We start from the raw sequence: 19,557 nt of genomic DNA on the forward strand, positions 1-19,557 counted from the left end.
TCTACTATGGCCAAGAGAAAGATTATTTAATTCTTGGAATAGGGCACTTACTCTTCAGAATGGGAGTGGAATAAACAGTGTCCCCTTTGCGCAGTCTCCACTTGCCAGGTATTTTCAAATTAGATGTTAAGGAAACATGGTCAATCATGATGGTTAAGGTCTATCTAAGAAAGCACTAAAGATCCTTGATTAAAATGAGGATCAGCATGTTTGATGTATGGTGGAAACATCACCTGTCACTATCTATAACTCATGCCCAGGTTAAGTCATCCTATAAAACGGCAAAGAATGTCATTTCTCTTTGTTTTAATCATTTTTTATTTAAGGACTATGGTTACAAACATGTTTGCAGTTTGATTTCAGTCATAAAATGTATACAACCCTTCACCAATGCCATTTTCCTATCACCAATATCCCCCATTTCCCTCCTCCCCAACCACTGCCTGTCTTCAAGACAGGTATTACATTTCTTTCTCTCACTATCATTGTCATGATAGTCATTAGTGTAAATATTTCTCTACCTGCACTTTATCACTCTTTGTGGTATGCTTTGTGGTACTCTTGTGGTAGCATGGGCTGGTCCTCTGGCCCTCATCACTATTGTCTCTGGGTATTATTACCATATTGTCTTTTACTTTTCTTAAATACCAAAGATAATTGAGACTATTCTGTGTCTCTCTCCCTCTGACTTATTTCACTCAGCATAAAAATTTCCATGTTCATCCATGTATATGCAAATTTACTGACTTCATTTTTTTAACAGCTGTTTAATATTTTATTGTATAGATATACCACAGTTTCTTTAAGCACTCATCTGCTTTTGGGAACCTGGGATGTTTCTATGTTCTAGGTATTGTAAATAGAGCTGCAACGAACATAGACGTGCAGAGGAAATTTTTGTATTGTGTTTTTGTGTTCCTAGTGTACATCCCTAGAAGTGGTATTGCTGGATAATATGGTAACATAATTTCCAGGGATTTTTATGAGGAATATCCATATTGTTTTCCAGAAAGGCTGAACTAAATGGCATTCTCATCAGCAGTGAATCAGGGTTCATTTCTCCCCGATCCCCACCAGCATTGGTTGTTCTTGTTTTTGTTTTGTTTTGTTTTGTTTGTGATGTGTGTCAGTCTCTGAGATAATACCTCATTGTTGTTTTGAATTGCATCTCCCTGATAATTAATGACATGAAGCATTTTTTTCATGTGCCTTTTGGCCATTGGTATTTTTTTTTTTTGACAAATTTTCTGTTCATTTTTTCTACCCATTTTTGATGGGGTTAGATTTTATTTTTTGTTAAGTTCTGTCACTAACTTGTATATCTTAGATATTAGCTCCTTATCTGATTGGGTTAATAGTTTCTGCCATTCTGAGAGTAAACTTTGTATTTTCATCACTGTTTCCTTTGAGGTGCAGAAGCTTCTTAGTTTGATATTATCCCATTTTTTTTAAATCTCTTCTTCCACTTGTTTGGGCAGTTGTGTTTCCTATGAATATTCTTTTAGTGTCAATGTCATGGAGTGTTTTGCCTATGTTTCTTCTATAGACCTCATAGTTTCAGGTCTGATATCAAGATCTTTAACCCATTTTGATTTTACTTTTGTGCATGGGGTTAGATAGTTGTCTGAGTTTGTTGTAGTTTTTTTGTTTGTTTGTTTTTGCATGTGGCTGACCAGTTGTCCAACATCACTTGTTGAAGAGGTTTTCCTTGCTCCACTTTGCATTTCTTGCCCCTTTGTCAAAGATTAATTGATTGAATGTCTGGGGTCATGCTCTGAATACTCGTCTATTCCATAGATCTGAGAATCTATCTTTATTCCAGTACCATGTTGTTTTAATGACTATTGCTTTGTAGTACAATATAAAATAGGGGAAAGTGATGCCTTCCACCTTTTTTCCATAAGGCTTGACTTAGGGATTCTTGGGTGTTTATTTCTCCAAACAAATTTTAGGAGTGTTTAATCCACTTCTTTAAAAATGGTATGGGTAGGGGACAGAGAGATAGCACAGTGGTAGGGCGTTTACCTTGCATGTAGCCAATTCAGGACGGATGGTGATTCGAATCCCAGCATCCCATATGGTCCCCTGTGCCTGCCAGGAGTGATTTCTGAGCACATAGGAGTAACCCCTGAGTACCTTCGGGTGTGATCCAACACCCCCCCCCCAAATGTCCTAGGTATTTTTAGAGAAATTGCATCTGTACAAAGATTTGAGAAGTATTGGAGAAGTATTGACATTTTAATGATGTTAATCCTCCTAATCCATGAGCAGGGTATATGTTTCCATTTCCTTGTGTCCTCTTTTATTTCTTGAGTAGTGTTTTATAGTTTTCTTTGTATAGGTCTTTCACTTCTTTAGTTAAATTGACTCCAAGAATTTGAATTTCTGTGGTGCTATTGTAAATGGAATTGTTTTTAATGCCTATTTCTTCTCTATAATTATTTGTATATAAGAAGGCATTGATTGTTAAGCATTAATTTTGTAGGCTGCCACCATACTATATGAACCTGTTGTTTCTAGGAGGTTTTTGGTAGAGTCTTTAGGATTTTCTGAGTATATTATCACATTACTTGCAAATAGTGAGAGCTTGACTTCTTCTTTTCCTATCTGGATGCCATTGATATCTTTTTCTTGCCTAATTGCTATTGCAATTACGTCTAGTACTATGTTGAATAGGAACGGTGAGTGGAGACAGCCTTGCTTGTGTCAGATCTTAGGAAAATACCTTTCACTTTTTCTTTATTGAGTATAATATTTGCCAAAAGCTTGTGATAAATGACCTTGATTATATTGAGAAAAGTTCCTTCCATTCCCATCTTGTTGAGAGTTTTTAGCATGAATGGGTATTGGACATAATAAAATGCTTTCTCGGGGCCGGAGAGATAGCATGGAGGTAAGGCGTTTGCCTCTCATGCAAAAGGTCATCGGTTCGAATCCCAGCGTCCCATATGGTCCCCCGTGCTCGCCAGGAGCGACTTCTGAGCATGGAGCCAGGAGTAACTCCTGAGCACTGCCGGGTGAGACCCAAAAACCAAAAAAAAAAAAAAAAAAAAATGCTTTCTCTGCACTTATTGAAATGATCAGGTGCATGCAATTTTTATTGTTTTGTTGATGTGTATTTTGTCGATTAACATGCATATGTTCAACCATTCTTGCATCTCTGGAATTAATCCAGAGATTCATGGTGTATGACTTTCTTGATGAGGTTTTGGATCTTATTAGGTAGGATTTTATTGAGAATCTTTGCTTCTGTATTAATCAGGGATATTTGTCTGTAGTTCTCTTTTTTGTGTCTTATTTGTCATCTTTTGGTATCAGGATTATGGTAGTTTCATAAATAACTATTTGGGAATGACGGCTGGAGCAGTAGAGCAGCATTAGGGCATTTACCTTTCGTGCCACTGATCTAGGACAGACCACAGTTTGACCCCCCCACTCCCGGCATCCCAGATGGTCCCCCAAGCCAGGAGTTATTTCTGAGCACAGAGCCAGGAGTAACCCCTGAGCATTACTGGGTGTGGCCTAAAACCCCCAAAAAGAAAAAAGAAACAAAACAAAACAAAACAAACAAACAAAAACTATTTGAGAATGTTTCTGTTTCTTCAATTTCCTGGAAGAGCCTGAAAAGTATAGGCAGTAGGTCTTCTTGGGAGATTTGAAAGAATTCATTAGTGAATCCATCTGGGCCTGGGCTTTTGTTTTTGGTAAGACTTTTGATTACCATTTAAATTTCCTCAATAGCTCAGTTCAAATATGCTACATCATCTTGGTTCAACCTTGGGAGGTTATATGTCCAACAATTTATCCATTTCTTCCAAATTCTCCTGTTTTGTGGCATAGAGTTTCTCAAAGTGGTCTCTGATTATCCTTTGAGTTTCTGTAGTATCTGTATCAATTTCTTCTCTTTTCATTTCTAATTTGGTTTATTAAGTTTCTCTTTCTTCCTTTCTTTGTGAGTTTTGCTAGTGGTTTATCAATCTTGTTTATTTTTTCAAAGAACCAACTCTTCTTTCATTGATCTGTCAAATAGTTTTTTTTGGGTTTCCCATTCATTGATTTCTGCTCTAAACTTTGTAAATCCCTTCTGTTTTCTCATTTTTGATTCATTTTGTTCATCAATTTCCAATTTTATAAGCTATGCCACTAAGTTGCTTATGTAGGTCCCTTCTTCCTTCCTGATGTATGCTTGAAATACTATAAATTTTCCTCTTAATGCCACTTTAGCTGTGTTCCACAGATTTTGGTAATTTGTGTCTTTATTTGTTTCCAGGAATCTTTCTATTTCCTCTTTGACCCAGTAGTGAGTTGTTTAATTTTCGGGTGCTAAAATGTTTCCTCTGTGTCTGCTTGTTACTCACTTCTAATTTTAGTACATTATGATTTGAGTAGGTAGTATGCACAATTTCTATCTTCTTTATTTTTAATAACATTTTTTATTTAAACACCTTGGTTACAAACATGATGTAGGTATGTTTTATGGGCTAGCATGAGGTCTATTTTGGGGAATAACATATGTGCATTGGAAAAGAATGTGTATCCAGTTTTCTGAGGATGGAGAGCTCAGATGAATGTGTGTGTATGTGTGTGTGTGTGTGTGTGTGTGTGTGTGTGTGTGTGTGTGTATCTACTAACCCAATTTCTTCCATTGCTCTTTTCAGCGCTAGTATATTCTTTTTCTGTATGTTTGTTTATTTGGATGCCACACTCAGTGGCACTCAGAGGTTACTTTTGGCTCTGAGCTCAGAAATCTTCCCTGTCAGGCCCAGAAGACCATATGGGATGCTGGGATTTGAATCCTCACTTGGGTGCCACTGACATGGCTTCCAGGTCCCAAAGCTGCAGGCTCTGTTGCTATGGCCATTGCTGTCTCTGGGATGTGGGTTCTGCAGCTTTGGTTCCCTGTCTTGAATTCTGTCACTCCTCCTTTCTCATTTCAACTTATTTCTTTACTACCCTGTGTGCTTTCCAAACTCCTCTATATTGATGTCTCACCAGCACACAACACTACTGTGTGCCCAGTGATATTGGCCAATACTTGGGGAAAAAAATGCCTGAACCAGGGGTGAAGGGATAATTACTGGAATCCCTGATAACTGTATCCCCATGAGTCTCTGAGAGTCATCTCATCACTGAGACACTTTCAGTCCCAGCTGAATTTTCAATCTCAGTATCATGGGTCTTCCTCTTAAGATTAGTGCAAGAGCACTAAGTCCACATTTGGGTATATAGATTAATCAAATCATCATTGAATTCCCTTCAAATCTGATATGCAAAAATCTGTGCTGTGGAGAAAGAGAAAGGAGCAAAGTGAAAGATATCAGAATCTGGCTAATTGATTCCTCACAACTAACTTTCAATATAGGCCTGGTTTTATTTACTTAATAGATGAAAAATGAAGTAACAGAAAGGTAAAAGTCCATTGTTCCAGATGGCACAGCACTCAGGTGAAAAAAATCAAATCAGAACCTAGTTCTTGATAGTGCCAAAGCTTTATTCTAGCACACTATTTCTATTTATAAGAGTTCATACATTTGAGTTTAGAAGCAAAATAGAATATAGTATTGGTATAATGTATACACTTGGGAATAAGACCACTAAACTTTGAGTTTTAAATCATCACCCCTTTGATTTTGCTGGACAATCACAGACTTGACACTTGCTACAGCATTTTCCCCTGAAGTCTCAAAGGAGTAGATGCATGTTGTTGGGGTTACTACTATTGAAAAAGGTCTATGAATATAAAAGGCTTTGGGAAAAATATGCATTTACAAAGGAATTTATATTTCTCTCTGCAAAATAAAAATTATTATATCCATGTATGACTAAAGACACATCAAAATAAGGGAGAACAAGTGTTGAATAATAACCTATATCAGAGAAGCCCCCGCATTCATGGCATTTCATGAAGTTTGCTCCTGTTTATATCAAACCATTCTGACTTTTTCTTCCTTGCTTCTAGAGCTCCTTTTTCTCCTCTAATACATCTTCTTCAGACATCTATTTCAACAGGGTATACCTCACTTCAGCCTGTTTCTTCCTTCCTTCCTTCCTTCCTTCCTTCCTTCCTTCCTTCCTTCCTTCCTTCCTTCCTTCCTTCCTTCTTTCTTTCTTTCTTTTTTTTTTTTTTTGCTTTTGAACCACACCCTCTGACACTCAGGGGTATATTCCTGGTTATGCTCTCAGAAATTGCTCCTGGCTCTGGGGGGTGGGGTGGGGAAACATCAGAGGATCAAACCAAGGTCCATCCTAGATCAGCAGCATGCAAGGCAAATGCCCTACCACTATCCTATCACTCCTCCTGCTTTGTGTTAGAAATAGATATTTTTTATGCACAGCAGAAGTGAACAAAACCCAATTCTAGCATCTTAGAAGAGATTCCAGCTGCCATTATTCTCAACAGTTGTGAGGCTAGCAATCCCTGAAAGACAGCTGATACTTCTGGGTTATTTTAAACATTGGGATATGAACTAAGTAAATGTAATTTTTAACTTGGATCAGCTTAAAAATTAATAAAAGCACTTGAAGATTGAACTAAGCAATTATATCTACTAAAGCATTTCAGTGCCTACTTAAACGCAACAAAGCATAAGCTATACCCTAAAAATACAATTTTGATTTTTCCAGAATTTTACAAACTATACCTGTAGATCTAGATCTTGAACAATTTCAGTTTTCCTTTTGAGTTCATGTCAAGGCTACATAGACATCTTGGTTAGGCACATCTACCTATCTAACACGAGTTTTCAGTTTTAATTATTACTCATTAATTGCTGCCTTTACATCTGCATTTGTGAGTGCCAGGCAGAACCAAAGGCAGATGGCCAATAACAGTTTCAAGGGGATGTTTGGGCAGAGTGATGCATTTGTAATGGTATGTCCAATGGTTCACTAAGCTCTAAGTTGGCAGCAACTTCAGGCAGCTTGGCCCTCATGATTATTATTTCCCCCAGGTCTGCAAGCTAGAACAAGATAAAGGGGGCATTTCATTTGCTGAGGCATTCTGGATAGCTCCACTCTTGTTTAATAATAGGGGTCATGATCCATAGTACATGTGTGAGATGCAACAGTTTTCACCCAGAGTGACACATTCAACATGACACCATCTATCAGCTCCTGTAAGAATCTACCACTGGCCCAATTTTAAACATGAAGCAACTAAGGTGAAGCATATGGAAGGTATTTCTTCTAAGGTTATAAAGTATGTACATAATAAAAACTAAGGGAGTAAAAGAAATCTTGTATCATTAGGGTGTTTTGCTTCCTATACAGAATCATTGATGAATAACTCAGATTAAAGTGAAATAGGCCTCAAAATATATGATCTTCCATTCTACTATAAATACTATACCTAGTGTTTCTCCTTCCCAATTTCACATGAAAGGTATACTAGTATAAATAAACATAGAAAGGAGAGATGATTTTAAACTCCCTTGTGGTTCCTATACTATGCATTTTGATTGTATTATCTTCTTTAAGACTTGCAACCATCCTATAAGACCTCACTATCTACAATCTACAAATTGAAAATAGTAGGACCACACTAATGAGGTTAAGTAGCATATCCCCCTGAAAATGTCATAGAGATAGTTAAGATTTAAACCCTAGACCATGTTTTAAAGCCAGATACTTCATATTCTCTCTCTATATATGTATATATATACCCAAACATATACAAAACACATCTATACATCATTTTTCTATGTCCGTTGATTCTCCCCTCCCTGCACACACATATACAAACCAAGCACTAAAATAAAGAAACCACAAATACATCCCCCAAAGGTATCCATTTCAAAGATGAAATCCTGTCAGTAAGGACTAGTCTTTGTTGAGATGTCTTTGGTTTTTCAAGCTTCTTTAGGCAGAATACCCTTTAAAATAACAGCTATGTCTGGCCACTGTTGTCAGCTCATCAGAATAAGTCTAGGTAGGAAAGAAAGCCTAGTGATGCTGGGGCTGTAAGAGAACATATATTTATAACAAGAACAATATTTAGGACCCATAGAGATAGCACAACTGTAGGATGTTTGCCTTGCGTGCATCTGATTCAGGACACACAGTGGTTCAAAATCCAGCATCCCATATGATCCCCCAAGCCTGCCAGGAGCAATTTCTGAGTGCAGAGCCAGGAGTCACCCCTGAGCACTACTGGGTGTGATAAAAAAATATTTAGCAGAGGCAAGAATGAAATAGTGCCCAGAAACAGCAAAGAAGGAATTGATGAACAGTTTCAAACTCCTGTACTGCTTATAGGATACAGTCAGAGTATAAAAAGCCCACATCACTTCTGGGTTGAGCAAATTAGGTCACAGAGAATGGGCTCCACCAGAATAAAACAAAACACAAGGGTACCTTACAAGGGAAAAGAGACAAACAATATGCTTGGTGTGAATGAAAGAAGTGGGAAGAGGTGATTGGTGACAAACACAGCCTGAAACTGACCCTGGAATCTTCTTATGTTTCAAGGAGACATGGTGTGATGTTACCCTGGGTAAAAATCAATGCAGATGTCAAGTAACAGTTCTCATCACTCTGAAGAATAGCCAATTGCCGTGGGGACTCAGTAATTCACTAATCCCATTTATGCCTCAGTCTGTCAAATGATTCCAGACCAGACATGTAACTTGATGCAGCCTAAACACTGAGTTTTCTCAGTAAACCAAGCAGGTCAGCGCTGGTGACTACTTTCATCCCAGCTTCATGGATGTGTAGTCATCTCTTTCCACCTCTCAGCAAATGCTAAGCCAGGGAGGTGTCAGACTTGCTGTCTGAACCACAGCCCAAGTCTCAAGAGAAGCCCATGTTTTGCAGACTTTCAACTTTCCTTCTTCCATAGCGTCTATAATAGCAAGATTTTCTTCAATGTTTTATTCATCATGGGCAGGAGACCAGAGAATTCCAGACTTCGTGGAGCACAAATTCCACTGGAGGGGCTAAGGTGTTACATGAAATAAAGTTCTGTGCTCAAACAATTTGGTAAAATGTTAACAAAGGCTTGACTCCTGCGAGGTCCATAGAGGTGCCATGCAAAACCTCACAACCCACAGATTCAGTTCACCAGAATATAACAGGTTTCTGTTCATTCAGTTTTGTTACTATGGTTGATATTTTCTGATGGTTCTAGAAATTGAATGAGCCCTGGACCTCACACATGTGGTGCAAGTGGTCTGCCACTGAGCTATATCCTGGCCCTGTATGTTTTATTTTCATTGAACCTCTCTCAGGATGAGTAGCTATGCCAAGAAATTTATAGAAAGTATCCTTAGAACAAAACCTTGTCTTATTCATCCTTTTACTCTCCACAACTAGGATTATGCCTGGCATCTGCTAGGTGCTTGCTAAAACTTACTAAATGAATACAAGATCATGAGCCTTAGAGGAATGCATGATCCTATAGATAAGAGGTAGTTCATGACGGAGGATGATATAAGGAATATCAATTTTCAGAGTCTCTCTTTTGTAGTACAGGGAAAACACACTGACTAATTGGTTTTGTTGATTGCAATGGTATAACATTTCCAAAAGACTTGAGGCACTTTTCTGCCAGTGGGTTGGCCAGGTAGTCTGACATGCACAGAAAGGAGGCTGAGCAACTTCTAGAAGCAAACCATCAACCAACCACTGGCAGGCACAAAGCCAGACAAAGAAGTCCTACCTTCATTACATCGGTCCATCTCTTCTGCTTCATTCAGGTGAACAAAGGACATTTTGGGGGAAAGGGGTTGAGGTGGTAATAGAAATGATTCCTGGAATCACTTGGCCTAAGGTATCTCAGTTATTTTTCACCAACACAGTTGATGCTGTTGGAATCTAATAAATAAAGGAAATTATTGATCACATTCAAAGGAATCCTCTGACATATGTAGCATGGAACCAGGTTTCTAAAATCTGGACATCATCAGAAAACTCAAATGATTTGGTTGATCTGAAGAAAACCAAACTAATAACTTTGCATTAAACTGACTGGAAAAAAATTTTTCCTAATCATGTCAATGTCTAAGGACAGTTTGAGTACTCCACAGGAGCTAAAATGACCTGGAAAAGTTCCTGGCTTTGCCCTGGCAGTAATGATCCTGCTTTTCTAATCATCGGGTCAACCCATACTTCCCCATAAACAGAAGCTAGTGGCCAAACCACTAATAAGTCAGCTCTCTGAGACAGTCAGAATGTCAGGGAGGGCAGGAAGAGGCACACAAAGAGGGTTCTCTAATTCCAGGGGCAGAAGGGACACAGAAATGAGGGCCTTTAATTGCTGCTTACCCAAGAGGTTACTATCTTTCCACTACTTGACCTAAGATCCAGAGTCTGGGAGAAAAGAGGTCTCCATCTGAGATCAGCAAGAATTAGTTTAAGACCCCTCTTGGTTTTCATGGAAAGGGATACATATCCATATCCTGCAATATCCATCAACTGGGTTAGGCCACAAAAGAAGGAAAAATGTTTCTTTCTATTCATTCCAGGTCTGCTGCTCCCATTCCATAGCTCAAGAGTTAGATGATCTGACAAAAGAAATCCATAAAGGAGCAGGACTCACTAGCATTAGGGCTAGACTTGAAAATAGGTCTTATCCTTAACTGTGTTAATAGACAAAGGATTTGGATTATAGAAGTTGACACTGAGACAAAGAAATTCTCACTTTTCATATCTACTTAGAGGGGTTACATGATCCTGCGGAAACTATCCTAGAGGTTGGGTGTCTGTTTGGGTATGCTTAGTATCTCTGCTTCCTTTAGGAAATGGCTCCTTGTTGAACTTCAAGTAGCCTAAAGCCAGTGATATCTGTTGATCTCTCTCTTCCCCCTCCTACATCCACTGTGTCTACAGCAGCAAGACAGACCTGTAGACTTTCTGAGCATGTTGAATGTCGAAAGGGAAACAAATTATTTTTTAAACTAAAGCACTTGACACTTTCCTTCCTTTCATTGTGTTTGCTATTAATACTATTGCTAGATGAGCCGGGATGGTATGCATGTTTACAGAGCTTACACACCTTTTCATTGCAGTGTTTGCTGGGTATTGTGCTCTTTTACTGGGATGCTAGAGCACATTCTTGTGGTAGCACTGACACACTCAAATAGGGCCCTTACATATTTGATTGATTGCCCACACACATTTGGGCATAGTGTGCCAGAAATCTCTTTATTTGAAGTACACTTTATTTGAAGTACAAGAGAATACACATTGTAATGCTTTGGAGATTGCACTCAGCATTTGGGATGCCACTAGGGCTCAAACTTAGGGCCATAACCTACAAATAAAGCACTAAAAATTCTAACTTTGAGCTATATCTCTAGGACCCACTAAATATAATCAAATTACTGTGATAATTAATACCCAGGATATTGTTGTGATCCAGTCAGAGTTCAGCCTACAGACACCATAGCCCTACCTGCAGCTTCCTGGGGGCAGAGCTATGCTGATTCTTAGGGCATGTTTAATAGAATTGACTGCCTAGGTGCAAAACACATATATTCAGGGTCTGGGAAGGTGGCGCTAGAGGTAAGGAGACTGCCTTGCAAGCACTAGCGTAGGATGGACCGTGGTTTGATCCCCTGGCGTCCCATATGGTCCCCCTAAGCCAGAGGCGATTTCTGAGCGCATAGCCAGGAGTAACACCTGAGCATCAAATGGGTGTGGCCCAAAAACCAAAAAAAAAAAAAACAACCCACAGATATTCAGATATAAATGCTGGACAAGGGTTATACATTTCTCTATCTTATGCATGATGTATGAACCCTTTACATATGAACTAGCGTTCATTGTACAACTCTTTACTTTTAGACTTGTGGTGAGGATGGAAAAGGACATGCAAAGCATACCGTATCTACCAAAAATATATCTAATGTTCAGTAATAAGATCCTCTCCTTATTATAGGCTAAGAGCCCCTTCAAAGAGCTTCCACTATTCAACTCCATTTACCCACTATTTGTACCAGAGAGATAGTACAACTTGCCTTACTTATATCCAATGTGGATTGGATCCCTGATATTCCATATGGTACACCATTATCACTAGAATTGATTCCTGAGTACAGAAACAGGCATAAGACCTCAGCACCACTGGTTATACCACCCCTCAAAATCAAACAAAAAAAAAGATTATTTAAAAAATTCTTCAAGGGTAAAGGTACGAACACTACTTCCTCTCCACATGAACTCCATATCTACCTCAAAGATAACTGCAACCTAGAAAAATGAGCCAAGGGAAAAGTCTTCTAAAAAAAATCAAAGACACATTTGACCACATACATCAAATCTGACTGCTTTCCTTCCATGGTTATGTTACCAGAAATATAGAATTTTTCATTCTTCCTACATTTTACCTCCTTTCTTTCCATCATAAACAGAATGTTTTGGTTCAATCTCGGAGTAACTGACAAACACAATTCTTTATTTCGCCTCATTCAGTCTCCATGGAAAAGTGTACAGAGATTCTTCAAAAGAATAAGAGAACTCCAATATGATCTAGCACTTCCACTTCTTAACATCTATTCCCCCAAAACACAAAACTGTTTATTAGAAAAAGATACGTGCATATCTATGTTAAGTGAAGCTCTTAGTACAATCACTGACATATCTAAGCAATCTAAATGCCCAACAAGAGATGAATGATAAAGAAGTTGTGGTACTTATATACAATGGAATACCCTTAGACTTTAAGAGTAGATGACATCTTGCAGTTTCCTGAAACCTAAATGGAACAAGGTGGCACCATGTTCAGTGAAATAAATCAGTGGAAAGACAAATACTAGGTGATCTCACTCACTCATCTGTAGAAGAGAAACACAAAACAAGGAAATAAATGATGTCTAATTTTTTTTTTTTGGTTTTTGGGCCACACCCAGCAGTGCTCAGGGGTTACTCCTGGCTGTCTGCTCAGAAATGGCTCCTGGCAGGCATGGGGGACCATATGGGACACCGGGATTCCAACCAACCACCTTAGGTCCTGGATCGGCTGCTTGCAAGGCAAACACCGCTGTGCTATCTCTCCGGGCCCAATGATATCTAATGTTACCAAACTCTTACCCTTGGATTATAAAACCGAACAAGTAATAGAGCAAGAAGTGCAAATAGTAATGAAGATTAAAATAGTGGTTACACAGGCACAGGGTTGGGAGAACTGTGGGCACTTGGTGGTAGTAAGTTAGGGACTCAGAATAACCATGTATTTAACAAACTCATAATTATGTCACATAGCATACAACTTAAAAACTCTGCAGAATTCCTTGAGCATAGACCAAGCTTGGAATGGAAGATACTTTCTGTTCTGCTGGTCTCTGGGTCTTCTACCTTCAGGAACCAGAAAAATGCATTTCTTTCTGTTCTAAAAGAGAAAGATAAAGAACTGGGCTCCTGTGTGCTTTAAATATATAAAAATGAGGATGACATGTTCTCCCTTATTAAAGATGGGCACAGCCACACTGAAATGGCACTTTTCCTGAGTTACACCACCCACTTCCCTAAATCAATCTTTCTTTCTAAAACTGTCTCAGGGTAAAAGGGGGAATAGGAGGTTTGGTTTTATTTTTGGTGGGGGGGTACTAGGGTTGGTCATCAAAATTGGACCAGCTAGAAATAACTTTCTGACTTCTCATCTATTTGTAGATGACCCCCAGACACCTCAGTGTAACCCAGCTGTAGGCAATAGTGAGTCAAATCCAGAGACCTTGCTATTGATGTATCAAGCCCTTTCCCCTAAGATTTCTGGATACCAGAGAGAGACTTCATGTCTAGGTTATCTCTGTCACTAGGAAGCATGTCCAAAGAAGCTCTGTCCCTGACAACTGACCCAACCTGGTCTTCAGTTTCTACCCAGGCCCCTTTCAATGGCATTTGTGGAAATAAAACATTTTCAAAGAGCTGAAGGTCACAGAGGTGAGATTATATTTAACAAAGCAAATACACAATTAAGGTACAGATAGAGTTCTGCATTTCAACATGCCATCAGCCACACTCCAACTTTACATAATTGGATTCTTTTCTTTTCTTGGGCACTCAGCATCCAGCTTTTACTCCTTTTTCCTCCCTCATAGCCCCTCCCTCTTAGGAAAGGAGGAAAAAATGCAAATGCCTCTTAGGACCAGACAAGCAGGAAACATTCCTGTGGCTTGAGAAGTGGACTCTCAAATCACGGAACAGACCCAGGCTGGCTCCTAGCAATTAAATTCAAAACATTGATGAACTCTGTGTCCTCATTGCTCCTGCAGGCTATGAGTCCTAAGACTGGTAATTTGTAAACCTTAATCCCCTAGTCACTCTTTTTTGCCACAGTCCCCCAAAGGGGGACAACAGGCCACCTAAAGAGGTGCTGGCAAGGATGCCTCTACCCACCAGGGTGCCCTATGGTCATGGTACAATCAGAACTGCAAGAGCAATGAGGAATGAGAAGGGTGAGTTCAAGGCAGTGAGACTCCAGATGAGCTTGCATTCAGGAATTAGTCTAGGCTCCACTGGTCTCCCTGAATATTCTTTTATTATTTTCTATCATTACAGCAAAATTTAAACAACATCACTTATCATTTTAGTCACTTTCACATGAACAGTTCAATGGTTTGTAAAACCATCACCATTATTCGTGTCCAGAATGGTTTTTTTTTCTTCATTCCGCCACTGTCAGCCCATTCAACATAACTCTCCTTTCCCCCTCAACCTTAGTTCCTTAGAATCATTGCTGTGCTTTCTGTTTTCTGAGTTGACAACTCACAGTTCCTAATAGACATGGAAATATGCAGTATTTGTCCTCTTTGTCTGTTTATTCCTTTCAGCCTAATGTCTTCGTAGTTTATCCATGTTACAGCATGTGTAAGACTGTTATTTATTTTTCTGTTGCTGTCATGGTATTGTGGGCCACACTTAAATGGTGCTGCAGATGTGTGGAAAGTGTTGAATTTAGGGCTTCACACATCCAAGACATGTATTCATTCTACTCTTGATCCAATCCCACTCCCAGAGGAAGTCATTCCTTTGTGAGACTGAGTGCTTCTCCATTGCTTATAGTATACCACATTCATTTTATCCACAGAGCTACAATTTGGGTTTCTACCTTTTAGTTATTGGGAAATGAACAGTTTATATTGCGGTGTACAAATATCTGTCCCTGGCCTTGCTTTTGCCTCAATTATGTACATGCCATAAGGGAAATGGCTGGATCCAAAGTTTAATTTTTTTTAAGAAATTGTGCCTGTGTGTAGAAAACTTCTCTAACCTTTATCTAGAAAATGGGTAAAATGACAGCACCTACTTTCCAAAGTGTGTCTGAGAGAAGATACATGCAAAGCATTGGTTCAAAGACTGGACACAGTCCAGATGGTCACATATGTTTAATCTCATTGTCTACTGAAACCCATATGTTCAAATCAAATGAACTCAAAAGTCACTCCCAAACTTTCTGAGGATTGTCACGATTAATTTCTGTTCCCAATGCAGAAGCCAGGGACCCTTAGAGTAACTCTTGGGGAAATACTCTGTAGGAGTCTCACACACAAAAAAAAAAAACAACCCACCCCTGAAAGGAAGGCCCTGATGTCAGAGCCTTTTACTTGGAAATGAGCTCACATGTCACATTAGAAGTCTACATCTCATTTCTCTCTCCTCCCTGGCTTGCTTTCCACAATCCTTTCCTCAGCTGGCTGTTCTGGCCTGGTAAGGATCTGTGATTCAAATCATTTCCCCCAGTTGCCTTTATGCTCCTTCCCCACGAGCTCATGTCTGCTGGAAGCCTCACTTGTGAAGTTATCCATATTAAGTCTTTATTCCCACCGGCCCCATATTTTCAATGAGTTTTTCTTCGTAACAGTGGCTCTGCCAGCAGGATTCTCTGTCTGTTGGGTGGAGTCTGTGGAGTCTGAGTTCTCCCCTCATGTGCTGTTTATCTTATCGCTTGGCTTCCTATTCTTGTCTTGTCTTCCAACACATGAGTAACAGTGGCCGGTGCCACCTGGTGGGTGTTCCCATTTCATCAACAGTCTCTTGACAAAACACACACACACACATACACACACACACACACACACACACACACAAGCAATTCAAGAAATGAAAACTTGCAGTCTTTCCTCTGTGCAATCAACTTCCAAATTCCAGCTAGGAGAGAACTCGTGAAAAAATACTTTCCTCTCCACTCTTTGTCCTCTGTCTTCTTGGTCCATGCCAATGATCAAACCTGAAATGATCTTCTTGCTGGATGCAAGAAATAGTTTTCCTGTTCAGTCAGCAGTTGGGCTCTCCCCAAACCACAGAACATTCCCCGCAGCTTTTCCACAGCAGCAGGTACACAAGATTCTCAGGGAAGAAATCAAGGGCTTTTGCAGATCCTGGGCAAGGAACACAGGTCATCAGAGTTGGGTTTAATTGTTTATAGGCTTGAGTCCTCATCCCTGGGCTGGGATAGAAGAAGCAGCCATAAAAGACCAGTTTTGGAAGCCCTTGCCTTGCTTGAGAACTTGCTTTCTTTGAGTGTTTGGGTTAGGGTTGCCCATAGCCAAGTCAATAGCCCAAGAGGGAGAGGGAGAGAATGGAGAAGTCTTGTCCTCTTGGTTTGGGGGCTTGAATAGGGAAGCACTGCCTTTCTGAATTCTCAGGGCATCCAAGAGTGCCTCCTTCCTTCATGATTGTCTTCGAGTTGTACCCAAAAGAGGTAGAATTTGATGAAACTATATAGCAGGGCAGCAAATCAAGGGAGATTTCAGCTGAAGGAGATGCCAAGGAAGACCAATGCTTTGCTCATCATGAAAGGGTTTAGCCTGAAGGTCCAGCTCTCACTCTCTCCTGGCTCACTGCTGTCAGACATTGGCCAGCTAAATGTGGCAGGAACAAAGTCTCTAGGCAGAGCAAGAGTGACAGATGACTAGCATAGGTAGGACTAGATAAGGGTGGCATTCTGCCTCTCCCCAGAGCACAGCTGCTTTGTTCTAGGGGGGTCATGCCTCCACTGGTGCCCGGTCACGAAGTTTCTCCTTGCACCTGCACAGCTGCCCCTAGGAAGTCCCACATTGCATCCCTGTCTGCCAGCCCCCTCCCCTTGCCCTTCTCAGGCAAATGCTTCCAAAAGCACAGTTGACCTCCCACAGAGAGTGGGAATCCGAGAAAATGGCACGTGAGAAATACATAAGCCAGACCCCTTTCAAACACTGTTGTTTCCAGAAACAACTTGGGACTTTCCACCTCCTGGTATTTCTTCTCTATTCTCATTCGGGAGAGAAGCATGCACACAGGCTTTCTCAGCAAATCTCCTAGGTAGGCTTATTTCTGCTCAGCAAAATCCTCCCAGAGCAGAGCAAGCAACCAGCCCTGCTCCTTGTCATCGTATTTCCTATCCCAGGAAAAATCTACTCTTGTGCGTCAGCAGCGTGGGTAGTTCAGACCCAAAGGGACTTTCATACTTTAAAGGCAAGCATGAGAGAGAGAGAGAGAGAGAGAGAGAGAGAGAGAGAGAGAGAGAGAGAGAGAGAGAGAGAGAGAGAGAGAGAGAGAGAGAGAGAGAGAGAGAGAGAGAGAGAGAGAGAGACTGGTGCTGATAAACCTTCTGCCTGGTGCATTTTAGTCATGCACATAAGGATGACAAGAGGGGGGCCCATTTTCAGTCAGGTGTCAGGCACTGTCACAACCCTAGCCAAGCCCTGCAGGACGGTGCCAACAAAGGAACCTCCCTCCTCCCCAGTACCAGCTTTGGAGTCCCAATCCTACTCCTGGCCAGACTCCGGGAAGAAAAACACCCTCTTGGGTAAGGGCTGCGGGGTGCCCAGACAGTACTCACAGTACCTCTCGGCAAAGACGAGATGAGAAGGAGCTGCAGGAAAGTGAGCCCCAACTGTGCGCACCAGCCCAGCTCCATGGTTCGCCGTGTGCGGCGGTGCCCAGTGGCTGCAGGACTGGACGGCAGCTGGAACAGCTGGAACTGGAGCGACCAAGAGGGCCGGGAGAGCGCTTCTTACTGAGACCTCCCCAAGCACCAGCTGAACAGGAGCTCCGGTTTCAGCTCCCCGGGCTCTCCCGTCCTCATCCCGAGAACCACCTTCAGCGGAGCGACGTCAGCCAAACCTCTCCTCTCCGACTGCCTTAACCCTTGCGCGGGACCCGGAGGAGTGGCCACTGCGGGAAGCGCAGGGCTGAGACAGCTCACAACCCTGGGGGGGGTCCTGGGGTCAGCCCAGATGAGGCCGAGGTATGGGGCGGGGTTTCAAAGCCATTCACAGATCCTCTTAGCCAGGCCCACATAAAGGGGGTATTACAGGAGACTCCCCATTGTACCCATCAGAGGACAAGCTGAAGTAGGAAAGGTTATGGGACAGAGCAGATAAGATTGAACCTCCGCCTCCCAAGCCCCAAATACCACACAAGCTCCCAGGAGTCCATGCCTACAAGGGGCCTGATTCAAGCTGTGGCCAAGATAGGAGGGGGAACTTGAGGATGACAAGAGAACAGGGCCAAGTTCTCCTTCACATCCCCCAAGCTGTCCTCCCTCCTGGCTGCTAAATCCAGGGGTCACAGTTTGGAAATGTCAACGTTGTGCAACTTAGTGCCCCTTGTCTTTACCCCCTTCTTCCACATAGAAGGACCCTGTGGAGTTAAGGAAGCAAAAGTGGGCTCTAGTAAGAAGAAAGTGACTGCCACTTCCCGTAGGCTTTGAATGCTGTACTAATTAACACCTATGTCATGCTAAGGGCCTACACCTAGGGTGGGGTAGGACTGGGCGGGCCTCAAAGGTTGCAGAGTTCTTCTCATTCCCCAACTGACCTTTTCCCCCTCCATCTTCCAAATATGTAGTGTAGGAGAATGTATTTTCATTGTATGTCCCTCCAAGGTGCCTGCTCACCTTTCCCCTTCATACATCTGCGTAGTTTGTCCTGGAAATCTACTATGCAGACAGAGATCATTCTATTGCCATAACTGCTCGCTTCCTCTTTCTGAACCTTGCTCTATAGCTAGTGCTAGAAGCTGATGAGACATTATGTTTTGCAATTTGTTATTTTCTCATTGACAAGGCCCTTTTCTAAGAAGTTGTTTCAGTGATTCCTTGGGATGGAAATAACACAACTCTCCTCTGCATTTCTAAACTTCTTTATATTCCTCTACTAATCACACTGTTAAATTCAGCAGAATCACTAGCTCCAGCAAACATGCCAGGCAAAGTAATCCTTATCCTTCAGGCTCAAGGACAAAAAAAAAAAAAAAAAAAAACACCCAGGACATTCACTCAAAGAAGAGGCAAGATATGTCTAGGGAAAAAGACTGAAAGCAATCACTTGAAGGGAGAGAAGGAAGGATGTTTTACATGATTACAGTTAATTTTGTATAATCTTTTTTATTTTCATCCCTCAATTCTTGATACCATACTTGTATCAACTTATTTCTTCCACACTATAAACCTTCATCTTTCAGAAAACCAAACAGAGCCACTTAGTTTTCAACAGATCCCCCATGGTAACTTTAGTAAGTGGCAGAACCAGAGTTTGAACTACCCAGTTGGACCCAGAACTATATATGGTAAATACAAGGCTTTGTTGCTTCTTAGAAGACTGTGTATATGCAATTCAATACTGCCTGATAGTTAGGGTG

At 41.0% G+C, this 19,557-nt stretch overlaps 1 protein-coding gene across 1 annotated transcript in view; it reads right to left on the reverse strand.

Annotated features, from left to right (window-relative positions):
• PAMR1 (peptidase domain containing associated with muscle regeneration 1) overlaps positions 1-17,949 on the reverse strand; it is a 97,654-nt gene extending 79,705 nt beyond the window's left edge. Inside the window, exon 1 of the mRNA XM_049779979.1 lies at positions 17,761-17,949. Within this exon, the coding sequence (XP_049635936.1) occupies positions 17,761-17,833 (73 nt within the window). The 5' untranslated portion in view covers positions 17,834-17,949. The remainder of the gene's footprint in view (positions 1-17,760) is intronic.
• Between the last annotated feature and the right edge of the window lie 1,608 nt (positions 17,950-19,557).

This window comes from Suncus etruscus, chromosome 9 (assembly GCF_024139225.1).
Source record: "Suncus etruscus isolate mSunEtr1 chromosome 9, mSunEtr1.pri.cur, whole genome shotgun sequence".
Classification (NCBI taxonomy): Eukaryota; Metazoa; Chordata; class Mammalia; order Eulipotyphla; family Soricidae; genus Suncus; species Suncus etruscus.